Below are 12,785 nucleotides of genomic sequence, written 5' to 3' on the forward strand. Positions count from 1 at the left end.
AATCCTAGATTATATCTTAGTTACTATTTTATTTTGGAAATCGAACACCATCGTAGTGGTTGAAATGCTACTAACGGGTAATAAGTTCAAGTTTTCGTAATTATAAAGGCTTGAGTTTCTAAAAAAAATTACCTAACTTGCATTTTATGAGGCATAGAGAATCTGTTTTGTAGAAAATCCGATATAGATTCATGAAGAAAAAATATTGTGCAGTACCCCCTCCGTCTACTATTAAGAGTCTCATTTCTTAGGGACACATGTTTTAAGAAATCTTAAGAAAAGTGGTGAAAAAAAGTTAGTGGAATATAGGTTTCACATGTATATACTAGTTTTAAATAAAATGTGAGTTGAATGAGTTAGTGAAATGTAGGACCCTATTGTCATTTATGGTAAAAGTGAATCGACACTCCTATTCACGGACGGACGAAAATAGAAAAACATGACTCCTATTTGCGAACGGATGGAGTATTAAATACTCCCTCCGTCCGCGAATAGGAGTCCCGGTTGGCCATTTTCATCCGTCCGCCATTAGGAGTCCCGGTTAGACATTTTATCTTGGGAGTATAAAAAATGACCCCATTTTTCCCTTAATTTAGAAGCTGCAATTAATTTTAATCCACTTTTATTGCAATTTCTCACTCTCTCTCTTAATATTAGATTTCATTATTTCAAAGAATAAATCAAATAATAATATAAATGGGTCTCACATTCCACTATCACACACTTAAATTATTACACTCAAACTTTTCTTAAAACTGGCACTCAACTCAACCGGAACTCCTATTCGCGGACGGAGAGAGTAATAATTTAATATTTTTTGTATGAAACGAAAAAAAAGTCAAACACTATCTTTAGAGCATTCACAATGGTAGCCGATGCGAGGGCTGGGCATTCGGCCACCCCATCGGCTTCCAACGTGGAGAGAGAGGTGTCTCCACTCACCAACGCCTCCACCCCAAGGCCGAGCTAGCGCTTCAGCCGATCTCTCATCGCCTCTCCATCAACCCCAAGATAGGCCCCCATTGCGAGGCGCTGGGACCGTTTTTCAATTTTTTTTAAAATTAATTTATTAAATTTCCTCCCATATAAATACCTCATCCTTAATTATGTGTGAGAAAAAAATGTGATTCGAGAAATAATTTGTATTTTAATTTAAATTATTTAGACATTAACATTAAAAATAAAAGAAAATAGTGTTGATGTAAAAATGAGATAGACTCTTAGATGGACTCTCATTGTAGAAAAATGGGCTGCTGATATGGTAAAAGGGAATGGAGATATGCTATGAGACGAGGTCCGAATTTAAGGTTCTCATTGTGAGTGCTCTTATGTAGTTACTCTAAAATAGACTCTTGCTTTTAATAGTACTTCCTTTCCTTTCGTCCCAAGTCCCAAGGTAGTTGGTAGTATTTTCTTTTGCAATCATTTTGAAAAATGATACTAATAGATGTTAAAGACTAGAGTGTAAAAAGAAAAAAAAAATATTTTAAAAGAGTTAGAAGGAAAGAGTGCTACACATAAAAATTTTATGAAAAATAAGTAAAAATTATTTCTGAGCATCCTGGTCTCAACGGGCCAGTGCGAACGGGCTAGCCTGATTTCTAACCGGGTTGCAATTTGTTAGTCCTAATCCTCTAATTTTAGTGGGTTAATCGGGTCAGCCCATGAGGTTCGGGTTGAATTGCCATATCTAATGTCACGTACAATTGTAAAATTTAAGAATGACTATAACTTACAAAAATGCTTAAGAACTTAAATATAATCGGGAAAATTTCCCAATCCATTTATATTAATGAATGAGTGGATGATTAAAAGAAAGAAAAGAAAATTATGTTATGATATTTTCCGTTAGTCACGGTCTACTCTGACTTCTAGAACAATATAGTCCAACCGTGTCGACATTGAAGTACACTACTATAAGAACATTCAAAAACAAAATTATGTAATTTCCGTATACAAATTTAGCTAAACTGAATTTAAATGAAAAAGATAACTAAAAGTACTAATTTAAGAACAAATTATCAAAAGCCAATTAAATGTGATCAAATTATGTAATCATCACTTAACCCTTCCATGTTATTTTATTAAGTTGTGAAAGGTGGATTAGGAATAGAGTAGGAGATCTATTCCGATCAATATGATACGTGTTATCTTTTACAAAATTCATGTGTAGCTTTGAGAATTTGTGGGATAAAATCTGCTGCTATGCAATTGGTTTGGAATGGAGATGCAATGGAGGGTGATGATTGAATAGCCTATAATAGATTAGAAGTTGGGCACTTACGTATGTAGTAAGTAATTATGACAAACGGCTTAGAGAGCAGAATTCTTGAGGTGGGCGTGGAAAATTTGAGAGACGCAATCAACGATGAAATCTCAATTCTTTATGAAAACGGAGTAGAGAGCATAATTCTCATTGAATAGATAAATATAGAGATAATGTGAATCTCAAAAAATAAATTACAAATCAGATGAATTGAGAAGTCTGCGAAAATAAAATAAATATTATCAAACATGTACAATTTGATGGTTGTCATATAGTAGATAACAATTTAACTAAAACCATTTACCTTAGATAATTGTACACAGATCCCAATTTATAATTTTCAATTAATTTTTAAAGCTGTAAATCAAAATTTGATTTTTCCGCAATTTACTCTAATTTAAATGGCACAGTTAATTCCCACTAACGTCCCATTCAACGCCGTCAGGTCAACAGTTTCATTCCAAGCGTTGAATTCACGCTGCATCTCAATCAACTCCACACGCTTTTCCGATTTTACCCTTCCCCGTCGGCGTTATTCCCACTCATAACCCTCACCAATATAAGCCCTAATTTTCTTGATCCCCAATTCACACACACACGCACTCATCAATTTTCCCCAAATATTCAAATTCAGCTCCGATCCAAAATCGGATTCATACATTTCTTGTTTTCTCTGCAATTCAAGAAGAAGATCGCATTAATTTCCATGTCTTCCACATACTGGTGCCACAGATGCAACCGCTTCCTCAGGGCTTTGAATCCGGAATCCATCGATTGCCCCGATTGCAGCTCCGGATTCGTCGAAGAGGTCGAGGCTCCGCCGCCGCCGTCTTCAATTTCCGACTCCAGGCAACGCCGCTTCCCCGCCGCGGCTATGTACATGATGCAGGCGCCCGAGCCATGCCCTATTCCGGGGCCGGCGTCCGTATCGAGCCCTAGGCTGCGAAGGAGCCGCAGAAATGGAGGCGATCGGTCGCCGTTTAATCCTGTCATCCTTCTCCGTGGTGGCGCCAGCGATGGCGGAGGTGGAGGTGGAGGCGGTGGGGGAGGGTTTGAGCTGTATTACGACGACAGAGCGGGGTCGGGGCTGCGGCCGCTACCGGCGACGATGTCGGAGTTTTTGCTCGGTTCGGGCTTCGACAGGCTGCTGGATCAGCTATCGCAAATTGAGGCGAACGGGATGGGGAGAATCGACAGCAATCCGCCCGCATCGAAGGCCGCCATCGAGGCTATGCCGACCGTGCCGATAATCGATCGCCACATTGCGATTGAATCGCACTGCGCGGTCTGCAAGGAGGCGTTCGAGCTGGGGAGCGACGCCCGCGAGATGCCCTGCAGTCATCTGTACCATCAGGACTGCATCCTGCCGTGGCTCTCGTTGAGGAATTCGTGCCCCGTGTGTAGGCACGAGCTGACAGCCGAGGATAATGAGAACGGGAATGGCGGTGGGGACGCGGGTAGAGGAGGAGGGAACGAGGTGGGGAGTGAGGATGAGACGGTGGGGATGACGATATGGAGATTGCCCGGGGGTGGTTTTGCAGTGGGGAGGTTTTCTGGAGGGGGGAGAGGCGAGCTCCCGGTTGTTTACACGGAAATGGATGGCGGGTTCAATAACAATGGGGTGCCGAGGAGGGTTTCTTGGAGTTCTAGAGGTAGCGTTTCGAGGAACAGGGGAGGATTGAGGAGGCTGCTAACCGGCTTCATGTCTTGTTTTGGGAGAAGTGGATCTTCCACTTCTACACCTAGGATTAGTCGGAGGAGTGGCTCGTTGTCATCGGTTTTTAGCACCACACATACACGACGAGCAAGAGCTGCAGATGAGTCGTTTCAACGAATAGGGGAGGATTGAGGAGGTTGTTAACTGGCTACATGTTTTGGGAGAAGTGGATTTTCCACGTCTACACCTAGGATTAGTCGGGGACTGGTTCGTTGTCATCGGGTTTTAACTCCACAGCTAGATGAGGTAGAGCTTTGAGTTTGAAGTGAATGAGAGGAGAGTTAGGGAAAAGATTGGTGATTCTTGATGTAGAAGCAGTTGTTTGAGGTTGTAAATAGTTGGATACCACAAGTATTCAAGTTTGTAGTTGTGCTCGAGGATGGCTTCTCTAAATTGATAGAATAATCTTGTGAAATTACTGTAACGGAAAATGTGTATTCTCTATGAGAGCTCTCAAATGTGATTTTGAATCTTGAGAGGAAGAAGTGTCGAGCTTTGTCACACTTTTGCCTTTTAACATTTCAAGAATTGTGGTGATTTCAGTTTGATGAATAAATGTTGCAACTTGTGTATGCAAAGATGTGCATTGATTTCTTTTTTGAAAAAAAGTGTAGGTTGATTTGTATATAATCATACAACATCTTATGTTATGACATCAGAGGTAATGTCACACTGTTGAGGTTGCTCTATCTTTTTTATTTGGTTTATATTGATGCTAATGTGATCCATTTTCTATTTTCTCTTATTTTTTGTTTTTCGTTGCCGTTTTTCTAATTTTAGCACATTATTGACATATATGAATATGTTGGCAGCAATTAAATAGGCAGGTTTTTTTTAACTTCACAGAACGTAAACAAGGGAAATATCTATTTTCTCTATATTTCTGTCTAATTGAAAATGGATTGAAAATGGGAACCTGGAAAGTATACACGCCCTTTAATTGTTAATAGGCTATATCTATTTATGATAATTTATATTTGTAATAAGTTAGATCCAATTTCCACTAGCAATCTTTTAATAAAATACCCCCCCCCCCCAAACCCCAAAAAATAAAATAAATAAAAGAGTACCTACTTTAATAGTGTTGTATTTTACCGAAATGATAAGAGTGAAATTATATCATTTCTTGGTTATTATTTGAAAAAATATCAGTTAATAAATAAAAATAGACTGGAATTATTCATTTATTTATGAGTAAAGGCCAAATATGGTCCATAACATATGACCGTTTTATCAATTTGGTCCTTAACATTATCTTTTTGATTATTTGGTCCCTCACAAATAAACTCGGACCCGAATCGGTCCTCACTTAACAGAACCGTCAAAAAATAGACGATGACCGCAATTTGACTATATTAAATTACTAATGGTAATTAATTATACCTAATTATAATTCTTAATTCCTATTAAATTACAAATTATTCATTTCATTTTGCAACTGATACTATCTTTTTTCCAATTTTGCTAATAGGAAAAGAATTATAATTAGGTATAATTAATTACCATTAGTAATTTAATATAGTCAAATTGCGGTCATCGTCTATTTTTTGACGGTTCTGTTAAGTGAGGACCGATTCGGGTCCGAGTTTATTTGTGAGGGACCAAATAATCAAAAAGATAATGTTAAGGACCAAATTGATAAAATGACCATATGTTAGGGACCATATTTGACCTTTACTCTTTATTTATTATACTCCTTTATTCAGGCAAGCCCAATTAATTGTAATAAAACATGCCCAACTAAATAAATCGACAAAATTAAAAAACAGAACGGTTGTCTTCCTCGTCTAGATCTGGACTTTCTGCCACTTTTGCCTCCCGACTTCCTCCATATTTTTCCTCAATTCTTAACAATGATTCTTCTTATCTTTTCTTATTTTCCTACAAAGGCCGAAGGATTGGGTGGGGGTGGACCTGCTGTGGGGTCAGAGGCAGAGTTGCACCGGGTTAGAGGTCGACTATTCAAGTTTTCCGGCAACACTTGCTGGCCGACGGTGGCGTCGGTGACCCCACCTAGGTCCGCGCGTCGTTGCTTTAGTGGATGTATATTTTTTAGCATGAAAATTAAGAAAAAATGTTTGTAAAATATTTAATTAAAATTAATAAAAGAGAGAAAAAATAAAGAGAATAAAGTAAAAGAGAGAAAAAATAAAAGTGATAAAATGTGATACTCCATCCGTCCCATAATAAATGACATACTTTGGCAATAATACGATATTTTAGGAGATGTTGTTTTGTGTGTTAAGTGGAGAGAGAAAATATTATATTTATATTAATGTGAAAGAGAACTTTTAAAAAAACACGAAATATGATTTCTTTTGTGGAATGAACTAAAAAGTTACTATCTATTATGGGACAAAGAGAATACTTTTTACTAAAAAAAAAAGAAATGTCTCTACTACTATGCAACATCCAATTGAAGATACTCTACTACTCCCTCCGTTTCTTCATAGTTGAGGCAGAACTTTTTGGCACGGAGTTTTAAAAATGAATGTTGAGTGTGTTAAATAAATAGATAAAAAAAAGCAAGAGAGAGAAAAAGGTAGAGAGAATAAAGTATACAGTGAATAAAGTAGAGAGAATAAAGTAAAAAAGAGTAAAGTAAGAAAGAGAAAAAAGTTACTCCCTCCGTCTCATATTTATAGTCACATTTAGTTAGGGCACGAGTTTTAAGGAATTGGTGGAGTGTGTAATTAATGAAGTGAGATGGTGGAGTGTGTAATAAATGAAGTAAGATGAAGAAGTGTATAATAAATTAAGTGAGTTGGTTGAAGGTGAGTCCCTTGTTGACTTTTTGGTTTTTTTTTTTTATTTTTGTTTTGGTTTATTTTTATGTTGATAATGGCATTTGGGTGTAATTTTAGTGAATAATGGGGTAAAATTTTATGTTCAAATATGGAAAATTCTAAATGTGACTATAAATGTGGGACGGACTTTTATGGCAAAATGTGACTATAAAACTGGGACGGAGGGAGTACCATATGTAGAAATGACTCAACTATGAAGAAACTTCCCGAAATGAAAAAATGACTCAACTATGAAGAAACGAATGAAGTACTATTGAACAATGGGGGTACTTCATAAATATTTGATTCTGCATGAATTTTTATGTATATTGTAATTAGTGAAACGCGAGAAAGAGATAAAGGATAATGTAAGTAATGTGAGTATAAAGTGTGCTCCGTATTATTAGTAGTTTAGTGTAATAGTATAAGTTGTATATAAAATGATGTGTATGAGTGATGTGTTGTTTAATTATTACAAAATTAGAAAATTCATATTTTTCATGGACGACTAATAAGAAAATCATTCATACTTATGTATTTTTGCAATAATTCAATAATCTAATTATACCCCATAAGAGAATCAGCTGGTCCACCCCATAACCTATAATATACCCCATAAGAGAATCAGCTGGTCCACCCCATAATAGTATAAGTTGTATATAAAATGATGTGTATGAGTGATGTGTTGTTTAATTATTACAAAATTAGAAAATTCATATTTTTCATGGACGACTAATAAGAAAATCATTCATACTTATGTATTTTTGCAATAATTCAATAATCTAATTATACCCCATAAGAGAATCAGCTGGTCCACCCCATAACCCACTCTATATTAATTTAATTCCTACCTATAATCCGCCATGTCTTTTAACAGCTACTTCGTTTTATAGTATTTCTTTTTAATTTTAAATTTTTTCTAGTATATTAAAACAACGAAATTTTCATAAAATTAAGGCCACAATCACAATCCGAAATACTAAAAAGATCGTCAATTTCAACGGCTTACATGACCAAATTTTTTCAGTTATGTCAAACATGAGATGAGCATGGAGTTGTTGGTCTTGCATTGTGATATTTGCTACTAAAAACTCATTGTAGCCCATCGGTAAACCTCGAAAGTGGGTCGGGGTCGCTACACCGGAGCTAGGTTCAGCTTCCTCATCGCCTAAATCGATGACTTCTGTACCTTCATCATCGGCTATCATGTTATGCAAGGTGATGCACTTATACATCATCGACGATAAAAATTAGTTTCGTTATAACTCTCAATTTAAATTAATTTTTTCACATACAATAAATCAAATTAGAGATAATTTGTTTAGAATTTAAACGAAATCTCAATTACATACGTACGAGGCTAGACTGGACTAGAATGGTCTATAGTAACATATGAGACTATATAACAATTATATTTGGAATATGGTGTTGTGTTTATACTGTATATCTATACTATGATGATTAATTAGTGGAGCATAATGGAACCGAAAGGAAATACTAGAATTTAGACAATTATAAATATTCGTGTTTCATGCATGATGATTTAATGTAAAAAATTATTACTCTATTTGTCCCAAGTTACTAATTGAGTCGTTTTTTATTTTGGGTTGTCCCAATTTATTTGAGTCATTTCTCTTTTTGGCTAAAAACAAAACATCTAATCACATCTACTTTATTTTTTCTTTTACTTTACTCTCTCTTCTTTCTCTTAGAACTTTATTATCTCTTCTACCTTTTTTAACTTATTAAACACAAATTTTTCTTAAATTTGATGCCGAAAAGAAATGCGTGGGACGAAGGGAGTACTAAATTAGGGCAAGGATCATGTGCAGTGTATTGAAACACATATCTGATGTTGTGCACCCATATGCCGTCATTTATTCATGCTAGTATTATCGCCCGTGCTATGCACATAACATGAGATTTTTAAATATTGAATACAAATTCCAATTAATTTATAGGAAATAAGAATTCTTAACAAAAGGAGAAATGTACTTCTCATGTCACACTCTAAATGAATCATTTACCCTTCATCACATGATTTATATAGTTTTAATTTCTGATGTGAGTAAAGTAAAATAAAATTAAACAGAGGATAAAGAGGAGATAATGATGTTTATACTTAAGAATAAAATGTGTAAATATATACTAAAACTTTATTAAATATAAACAGGGATATGTTCATTGATAACTTTCTTAAATTGATAGCTGTCAACAATCTACAATCAATCCACATTGTAGATGTCAACTTGTAAATTTATAACACACACTTAACTAATTTTTTTCATTAACTTTTTTTTCACATACTCTCTTATAACCCGCACAATCAAATATGGACATCTTTAGCCATATAACTATGATGAGTCTTAAACACTTATCCTTAGAAGTATAATGTTATCCTTAGAACTATAATGAGTCGTAATGTTGAAAACTATATTCTGGTCCTTGTGAAAGAGTGAAATTATCGTGAACTTTCTTTGCCACTTTAATTCCTATGTGAATGCACGATCAAAATTTTTCAGAAATGAACAATGATAAGAGCATCCGCTATGGCGGATGTCCCGGCGGACGTCGGACCGCCGTCCCCGACGTCCGTGCGGGACGTCCGCCATTAGGCTATCGAGGGGCGGACACAGACGTTAGGTGTGGACATCGGATATCAGCGGCGTTCTCGGGACGTCCATCGGGATATCCGCGCAACGTCCGCCATTGTGGAGAACCGACGGACGTCCCGATTTCTGAATTTAATTTTTTTTAATAAACTCTATATATACAGCTCGTTGAACTTTATTTCATTCACACCACTTGTTTTATTAAACGAGTTTCTCTCTCTCTACGTTTCTTTTATTTTTTAGTATATCCAAAATGGCCAGCGGTAGTGGTAGTGGTGCTGGTGGTAGTGGAGGGGGTGCTGCTGACGAACGTCGGCGAATTAAAGAACAGTTTTGTCCGATACATCGAGGGAGATAAATCGCGTGCTACAAGCGGCCTTGCAGTGGCAGCAGCAGGCGGCGGTACCTCGACCCATCCATTGTCGAGCTATTGTCTCCCGGGACCACATCGATGCACACCATCGGTTGTACGAGGACTACTTTGCACCGGAGCCGCGGTTTGGGGAGAACATGTTCCGGCGACGTTTTAGGATGCGTCGTCCGCTATTCATGCGTATCGTGGGCGCTTTGGAGCGTCGATACGAATGTTTAGGGAGGATGCGGTTGGTAAACTTGGCCACACACCCATAAAGAAGTGCACTGCCGCAATCATGCAGCTCGCATATGGAGGTGCGGCCGACATGTTCGACGAGTGCCCGCGATTACCTGAAGTATTTTTGTCAGGGCGTTAGGGAGATATTCGGTGATGAGTATCTTCGGATGCCTAACCCCGAAGACTGCCAGGCTTCGGATGCCTAACCCTAAGACTGCCAGGCTTTGATGGATATGCACGGACTCAACACGGGTTTCCAGGAATGTTGGGCAACATAGATTGTATGCATTGGGAGTGGAAGAACAGCCCCGCCGCCTGGAAAGAGGTGTACAATGCAAGAATCCTACGATAATCCTTGAAGCGGTAGCTGACTATCGGCTGTGGATTTGACATGCGTACTTTGTAGTAGCCGGGTCGAACAATGACCTGAAGTATTTTTGTCAGGGCGTTAGGGAGATATTCGGTGATGAGTATCTTCGGAAGCCTACCCCTGAAGACTGCCAGGCTCTGATGGATATGCACAGGACTCAACACGGGTTTCCGGGAATGTTGGGCAGCATAGATTGTATGCATTGGGAGTGGAAGAACTACCCCGCCGCCTGAAAAGGGGTGTACACTACAGGTTTCAAGGGCAAGAATCCCACGATAATCCTTGAAGCGGTAGCTGACTATCGGATGTGGATTTGACATGCGTACTTTGAAGTAGCCGGGTCGGACAATGACATCAACGTCCTCTAGTCGTGGCCCCTTTTTCAACAACCTGTGCATGGGCGTTGGTGACTGTCAGTTTCGTCGCCAATAACAACCAGCACAATATGAGCTATTATTTGGCGGATGAGATGTACCCTATGTGGCCCGTCTTCGTGAAGATGATCAAATAAGCAACAGAAGAAACGAAGATCTATTTTGCGAGTCGTCAGGAGGCAGTGCGCAAGGATGTGGAGCGGGCATTTGGTGTGCTCTAGGCTCGATGGGCAGCAGTGAAGGGTCCATTACGGTTGTGGTATATTGACTGCATTGCTGATGTCATGTACGCATGTATTATCATGCACAACATGATTGTTGAAGATGAAGGTCAAACCCTGACTGATTGGGTTTAGGGTTCGATGTTGATGCTACCAGTCCAAGCCACGGCGTGGCCACCGCCAATGTACGTACGGGGCCTTGCAGCCGCAGCAGCCGGCGGTACCTCGACCCATTGTCCACCGCCGAAGTGTGGTTGATCGAGATCACGTCGCTGCACATCAGCGGTTATATGAAGACTACTTCGCTCCGGAGCCGCGGTTTGGGGCCAACCATTTTTGGCGGCGTTTTAGGATGAGCAGGTTACTATTTATGCGTATCGTTGACGCTTTAGAGCGTCGATATATGTGTTTCCGGTTCAGGCACGATGCGGCTGGAAGATCTGGCCACACACCTATATAAAAGTGCACTGCGGCAATCAAGCAGTTGGCCTATGGAGGCGCGGCAGACATGTGGGACAAGTACCTCCACATCGGTGAGACGACTGCCCTGGAGTGTCTGATGTTTTTCTGTCAGGGCGTCATTGAAATATTCGCTAGCAGTATCTTCGAAGCCCTACCCCCGAAGATTGCCAGGATCTATTGCAGATGCACAGGAAGAAGCATGGGTTCCCGAGGATGTTGGGTAGTATAGACTGTATGCATTGGGAGTGGAAGAACTGTCCCGCCGCTTGGAAAGGGTTCTACACGACCGGCTACAAGGGAAAGAATCTCACGATGATCCTCGAGGCCGTAGCTGATTACCGGCTGTGGATTTGGCATGCGTATTTTGGGGTAGCCGGGTCGAACAACGACCGCAACGTCCTCAAATCGTTGCCCCTTTTCAACGAGCAGTGCTAGGGCGTCGGTTTGGCCATCAGTTTTGTCGCCAACGGCAACCAGCATGATATGAGCTACTACTTGGCGGATAGGATATACCCTAGGTGGCCCGTCTTTGTGAAGACGATTAGATGCACAGCAGATGAAAGGAAGGCCTACTTTGCGGAACGGCAGGAGTCGGCGCGCAAGGACGTGGAGCGGTGCATTTGGTGTGCTCCAGGCTCGATGGCGGCAGTTAGAGGTCCAACGCGTTTGTGGCGTGTCGACTGCATTGTTGATATAATGTACGCCTGTATTATCATGCACAACATAATAGTCGAAAATGAAGGTGTACAACTGACTAGTTGGGCCAATGACGATGTTGATGAAGCTGGTCCAAGCCACGGCGTGGCCGCCCCCAACGTACAAATGGGTGTACCTCACGATGAAGCCGGCCGCCTCAAGGCACATACTGACATGCGCCAAGTGGATGCTCATATTCGACTCCAAAAGGTTTAAATTGAAGAGTTTTGGGCGCGGAAGACTGCACGAACGATAATTTTTTTTATGTATTTTTTTTAATTATGTAATTTTTTTTAGGATGTACTTATTTTAATTTAAATAAAATGGTTGTATTGTCCCCGTATTTGTGTCATAAAATTTAATTCCGTATTTGCGTGAATGTAATTTATTTGTTTTTTATAATTTTGTTTATTGTGGTTAATCCTAGTGCTAGTCCGGTTTCTTGTCCTGATGATGTGCCAGGCAGTTTCTAGTGCTAGATGATGTGGCAGGAGGAGTTTTTGGCTGGGCTATTGCTAGCCTATTGCTGGGCTTAAGCCATTGTGGATGCTCGAGCAAGAAATTTCTAATCTATAATGAAGATAATATTAAGGAGAGGGATAATACTGATTAATGATTACCATCTTATTTAAAACATATTTTGAATAAAATATACTATTATTTAAAGCATATTTTAACTATAAGTTGTG

The 12,785-nt window shown here is 39.2% G+C and overlaps 1 protein-coding gene and 1 pseudogene across 1 annotated transcript; one reads left to right on the plus strand and one right to left on the minus strand.

Moving 5' to 3' along the window:
* Positions 1-12,785, minus strand: part of LOC125224161 — an 80,525-nt pseudogene that overhangs the window by 19,882 nt on the left and 47,858 nt on the right.
* LOC125223110 (probable E3 ubiquitin-protein ligase RHC2A) lies at positions 2,866-4,672 on the plus strand. The gene has a single exon (XM_048126098.1). The coding sequence runs from the start codon at positions 2,973-2,975 to the stop codon at positions 4,113-4,115; it is 1,143 nt and encodes a 380-aa protein (XP_047982055.1). The 5' UTR covers positions 2,866-2,972; the 3' UTR covers positions 4,116-4,672.

The sequence above is a fragment of the Salvia hispanica genome, chromosome 1, assembly GCF_023119035.1.
Source record: "Salvia hispanica cultivar TCC Black 2014 chromosome 1, UniMelb_Shisp_WGS_1.0, whole genome shotgun sequence".
In the NCBI taxonomy this organism is placed as follows: Eukaryota; Viridiplantae; Streptophyta; class Magnoliopsida; order Lamiales; family Lamiaceae; genus Salvia; species Salvia hispanica.

Coding starts and splice junctions, on each gene's coding strand:
- LOC125223110 (XM_048126098.1), top strand. CDS start 2,973: ATGTCTTCCACATACTGGTGCCACAGATGCAACCGCTTCCTCAGGGCT.